At 36.3% G+C, this 6,295-nt stretch overlaps 1 protein-coding gene across 1 annotated transcript; it reads right to left on the bottom strand.

The window, feature by feature from the left end:
* Positions 1-5,043: 5,043 nt before the first annotated feature.
* LOC112721035 (uncharacterized) lies at positions 5,044-5,736 on the bottom strand. Its single transcript, XM_025772121.1, has one exon. It carries the CDS (start codon positions 5,734-5,736, stop codon positions 5,044-5,046), a length of 693 nt encoding a protein of 230 aa, XP_025627906.1.
* Positions 5,737-6,295: the final 559 nt, after the last annotated feature.

Raw genomic sequence — 6,295 nt, 5'->3', positions numbered from 1 at the left:
ATTTCCTATTCCTCTTATCTGTTTCTATTATTCTTTTTTATTTTATTTAGTTGTTTCGAAGGCCTTTAGTGCTACTAGGAGAAACTCCCCTCCCCCCTTTTCTTTTATTATGTTCTATAACTTGGACATCTATTACTTATTTTTAATAAATAAATTACTACATTTGAAAAAAAAAAGAGAACTTTTAATACCAAAGATAATTTGTAAAAAAAAAAATATATATATATATATATAATATTATCCTCAACCCCCAAAAACAAAATTGAACTCAATACTTTTTTGTTCCCAACATACACACATTTTGTTTTAGCTTTTTTTATATATATATAAAGATGAAATATATACAAATTCAAAGAAAACAAATGCATACAAATTTTAGAAAAATATCAAAAAATTCGAAAAGAAATCAACTTAAACCCTAAATTCTATAGTCAGAAGTTCATATTTAAAGTTTTGTTCCGAATATATCCTTTTAAATTTATGGATATTGGTGTGGATACTTAACCCTTATTAAAAAAATATAGCAACACAACTTCAAAAGCCATAAAAAAAAATAGCAACACAACCCTACATTTAACACGTACTCTAACTACTTAAATTCAATTATCCTAACATAAAAAACTGATTAATCAAAATAAGTTAATCTAATATGTCATTATTCTAATATATTTTCTAACTAATTGAATCAAAATATCCTAAGTATCAACTAAAACAAAATATCTTAAATACTAAGACCCAGTATCATTAGCCAGGTATCCTAAGTACTCAGAATCCGTTTTAAGCATTTATTTCATATTCCGGATGTATTCAAAATGTGTAATGCGTATGTTATATCCTGATGATTACATATTTAAAATATGTTTTATGATTTTAGAGTGCTTTGGGACACAATACCCAAAATGTGTCACATAATATATATAGATAAATATTTGACGTTTACACAATTCAATAAATATTATATTTTATTAATTTAAATAAAAAAATCCTATTTTTTACTTATTAGAAAATCTTTTGAGCAGTCATCAACAAATCAAAGTTTTAGTAAAATATTTTTTTATATGGTTTGCATTTTTGTTATTTGTTTGCATATTTTTATAGGCTTTTAATTTTTAGCCTTTTAGGTTTTTAATGATGTTAAAAATTAGAAAAAAATGGTTCTTTAAAATTGAGGATTTCAACAAACTTTTATCTTTTGGTAAAAAGAAATTAGAAGTGAAATTCATTTTTATTTTATCAATCTAGCGGTAAAATATATAATTTTCCATTTTGTTGTCTAACATTGATTTGACTTCAAAAGATTTATATTTTAAAAAAATAATTAAAATATTTGACTTAACAAAAATTAAAATATTTAAGTTGATTTATCAGTTTAAAAGTTAAAAAATATCGTAAATAGTAATATACAGTATTTTTTTATAGAATAATAAATAACGTACCACACACATTTGACTCTTCAAAAAGGAGACACTCAAATTATAATAAACACGTCAGTACAAACTACAAATAATAGAACTTCAACTAGAAAGAATTAAATAATGTACAAGGAGCTTTGGCTTACTCACCACAACATCATAAAGAGAAAATGTTTGCATATACATGGAGTTTTTTTTTTATTTTAGAAGAATTTTTAAGTATTCTAAAATTATCAATATTTCAGTGATTTTAATTATTAATTTTAAGGTGGTGTTTCTGGTGTAGAAAGTGGATCTTATTTCTATACATATAGAAATGGAGTAAATAGCCTCTCCGGCCCCTGTCCATTTTGAAAATTGACTACACGCCCCCTAACGTTTATAAATTATCAAATCGGCCTTTATCCATTTACTCCGTGATACCAATTAGCCCTTGAGTTGGTTTCTCCGTTCAAAGTCGACAAAAAATGCTGAGGTGTAACGTGCAGCCCGTGACGTAGCGTTGGATCATCAAACGTGGATTGCTCTGTAGGCATGTGGACAAATAAGCCCCTGCAGACTCAGCAAAACGACGTCGTTTTAAAAAGAAGTCCTTTTGCTCGTTTAGGGCGAAATCTCAGTCTCCCCATTTCTGAACCCTAACACTAGTGCCTGAAGCATGAGCGATCCAGAGCAATCTTCAACCTCAAACACACGTCGTGTCCAGAGAAAGAATTTGGTGGGTTCGAGTAGCAATGCAAATGAGGGCAAGAAGGCCAAGTTCCAGCACCCTAAATGCAAGTGTGGCACCTATGCAGTCATGCAACAGTCTGGGACAGCCAAGAACCCGGACAGAATCTTCCTGGGTTGTTCTTACTATGGTGTAAGTGTGCACCCATCTTCAGTTTATGTAATCAACTTCCTACGTTGTTTAACAAGTTGTATTCACTATAATGGCAATTGCAGATGGAGCAACGTCACTGCAACTTTTTTGTTTGGCTAGATGAACTGATTGCTAAATGTTTTGGCAATGAAGATGACAATGATGTTCAAGGAAGAATGATGATGATGGAGAAAAGGTTGGAGCAACTGGAATTCAAGATTGAAGATGAATATGAAGCAAAATCAATAAAATGTAGTAATAGCCATAGTGTGTTTGTTATGCTGGCAATGTTAATTGTGTTAACAGTAGTTGTGTTTGTAGTGTTTTAGGGTATATTATGTTGCTTTAAGTGATGCATGGATATATGTTAAGATTTGGGTTAATTTTCTCTGTAATTGTAGATTCTAAATGAATTGAATGTGAATTTTTCTTTGTAATAATGTAAAGGCTGAACCCAAGATAACTCTGCACAATGCTGTATAAGGTAAAAGCATAATGTTTATATTCATACTGCTAAGCACAAAGGCATTTACATAGTGAGCCAAAATCATCAGCATATGTCTAAATTCACAAAACAAAAAATATGTTCCATATTGTTTAGTGTATTACTTCCAATAACTTGACAACCAAAAAATTTTACACCAAAATATTCATAACTATAACTAGGATTATGTCATTTCTGAAGTCTTGGTGGCCTAAACCCATATGTTGGCTTGAATTTGGGGTGTGCATTTAGGCCTGGTGTGGGGATAAACATGAAGGGAGTTGTGGCAGTCCCTGAGTCAGTTGCTCCTTCAGGTGAAAGTTGTTGCTCAGTTGATGGTTGTGAGTTTGGGGTTGTTGCTTGCTGTAGAGGTGGCTGAATTGTTGGGGCTGTGGCCTGCTGTTGAGGGTGGTGCACTGTAGGTGCTGGAGGTCTAGTTATAGCTTGCTTGGGTCTGAAGTTTGGCCCGTGGTTGAGTGCAGTTGGGGTAGCAGGGTTTGAGGGCTCAGTGTTGTAGTCCACCCCTAAACCAAATGAAAACAACTCAATTTATTGTATATGCTCTTGGGCCAATTAATTTTATAGTTAAAGGGCATGAATCTGTAAAATAACATTACCTCTACTGGTGGTTGGGCAGGGTGTGAAGATTGAGTGTCAACCCTTGTCTCTTGTTGGACTGAGTGAGTGTTAGAGGTCTTTGGGACTTTTTTCTTTTGCCTTTTTGCTTTACCCTGTGAAAGACATATGAGAAGCAAAGTAAGCACAGTCATGATAGAAAAAAATAACTTAAGTTTAGGGTCTCAGATAAAAAACTACCACTGGATCAATAGATGTGGCAGTAACATTTTGGGGAACATTGCTTCCAACTCCTTCCCCGGCCTGTGCAAATCCAAAAATAACAATCTCAGCTACTATACTGCGCAATTGAATAGAGGAAATAACAACTACTACAATGGGAAAGAAAAATATGTAGAACTTCTTTTACCTGTGCTTCCTGCTGATCTGGAGGTAGCTGTGATGATTGGTTTACAGTTTGTTGTTGCTTTGCCTTCTTTCGTTTTGGCTGCCAATTCGGATTTGCAGGAGGTCCTTTGCAAGTCATGTGGTAGTGTCCCTTTTGCCCACATTTACTGCACGTGACTTGGAATGACTTCCTCGCCTTGTGACCTTGCTGCTGCATTTGTGACTCAGCCACCACATCAACAGCCCTTTTTTTGGTTGGTCTCCCAGGAGGTCTCCTAATGATTGGTGCCTCTGGACGAAGCCTGTTTGTTTCTTCCCAAAACTCCTCAGAATTCACTGGTTTAATGGAGTCCCCATAAGTAACCCGAACAGCTTCCATTGTAAGCCATTTATGTGCAAAATCCTCTGGCCTCAGCCCTTGTTTCCTTAACCTTGAGATAGCAGCCACTGCATGCTTGCAAGGCAACCTGGTAGGATAGATACATAAATGACTTTTACTCAATCAATATTTACTTAAATCATTGCCAAGAAATGAGTTGATGAATATACCTGTTAGTTGCCAAACATTGCAAGCATATGTTTGTCTTTGCAAATTAACAGTCACTCTGGTCTGGTACCTCTGGACTTCAAACAATACCTTTGCCTCATCCCCAGTCCACTCTGCTGTCCACTTATTGCTCTCAGGAATGATATACTCATCCAGCCTTAGTTTTTGAACTGGATCTAATTTACCTTTGCATTTGCTTATTCTGTGCTTGTGCCCTGCTATCTTTCGCATAATGTAACTTCGAAGCTCCTCGCACATAGTTAAAATCGGTTTCTCTCTATACTCCACGATCTTGGCATTCCAAACTTTGCACATGTTATTGGTGATATTGTCACACTTCGGGCCATGGCTAAAGTAAGCCTTCGTCCATGCACCAGGATCAAACTTCCGTAGATACTCCCAAGCATCCTTGTTCACCTTCTTTACAAGTTCCATTGAGTCTTTGAATTCTCTCATTGTTGTGCTCTTAGCAGCCTTCCAAACTAGCCCTTTTGTGTGCTTGTCCTTAAAGTGCTTGATGAAGTTTTTCCATATATGTAAGACACAATTCCTATGATGGGCTTGTGGCATTACCTCATGCAATGCCTTAGCCAACCCTTGCAATAACAATTCATAAGAACAATTGAATTAACAAGTAAGCACAGAACACAAACCATATAACAAAAAGGAAACACAAAGAAACTAGTAATGTAACCTTCTGTTGGTCAGACATGAAGTTCCACCCATTGGCAACCACAGAACCAAGATCATCATGAAGGATTGAAAGAAACCATTTCTAGGAATCAGTGTTCTCAGCTTCAACTACAGCAAATGCTATAACAAAGAAACTATTATTGGCATCCTGTCCCACAGCTGACAACAGATGACCACCAAAGTACCCTTTTAAGAAGCATCCATCCAATCCAATCAGAGGACGACAGCGCACCTTGAAGCCTTTCTTGCAAGCATCCAGTGAAATGTACAACCTATTGAAGAGTGGACGACCCTCCGGTTGAGGAATTACATCAACCATACCAGTGGATCCAGGATTGCTTCTGTGAATTTCATTTAAGTAGTCATGTAGCTTTCCATATTGTTCTCGCTCCTTTCCAATTGCTTGCTCTCTAGCAGCTTTCAAGGCTCTATATATCATCCTATAGTTTATATGGACATTATAGTCCTGCTTCATGTGCTCTAGTGCCTCTTTCAGAGTCATTAGAGGTTGAGTTACCAACCTTTTTACCAACTTACTTGTCACCCAAGCTCTATCAGTCATGTTGCTGCTCAAATTCCTACCACAGTTATGCTCTCCAATGAATGTCTTGATTTGAAAACTTAGACTCTGACTATTATGAGAGCAAAACACCAGCCATGGACAACCTTCCTCAGCACACCTTGCTCTAATCCTCTTTGGCTCATTCTTCAAATACATAAGCTCTTTTCCCTCATATACAAAGTAATCCTTAAGTGCTTGCTTGAACATTGCCATGGTCTCAAAGTGTTGTCCAACCTAAAACTGAACTTCACCATACTCTGTATCCTCATTGAAATCAGGATATCTTGCCTTATGCTCTTCATCTGAGTCAGAAATTGGAGAGTTAAATGCCTCAGACTCATATTCATATGGCTTTTCCAGGTCTGAGTCCAATTCCTCAGCCACTGGATCTGAATTGGGCTTATCCCTTGCCTCATCATTTGGGTCAACATCACCTGGCCCATTACCTTGATCTCCACTAGGCCCACTGTTTGGCTCATTGTCTGCTTCTTGTTGGGATAGAACATGTTTTCTTTTTCTTCCAACATACCTCTTTGCCTTCTTCTTCTTAGTCTTAGGAGACATGTCCTTATCACCAAAACTACCAGGTGGCACATTCTTCTTCTTTTTAGGTGTCTATTGTCTAACACAACTCTTCTTCCTAGCACCCTTTCGTCCAGCATCCATTGCTTCTTTCATTCTCACATTAGGCTGCTTCTTCCTCACACTCTTCCTCTGTACATTTACTTCCTCATCACTACTACTACTATCAGATTCTAATCCAGTTGGAGGG

Source organism: Arachis hypogaea, chromosome 11, assembly GCF_003086295.3.
Source record: "Arachis hypogaea cultivar Tifrunner chromosome 11, arahy.Tifrunner.gnm2.J5K5, whole genome shotgun sequence".
NCBI classification, from domain to species: domain Eukaryota; kingdom Viridiplantae; phylum Streptophyta; class Magnoliopsida; order Fabales; family Fabaceae; genus Arachis; species Arachis hypogaea.
Note: the sequence above shows the minus strand (reverse complement) of the source record. Positions and strands in the feature narration are given on the sequence as shown.

Excerpts from the sequence above, each read along its gene's own strand:
- LOC112721035 (XM_025772121.1), bottom strand. The coding sequence starts at position 5,736 with ATGGCAATGTTCAAGCAAGCACTTAAGGATTACTTTGTATATGAGGGA.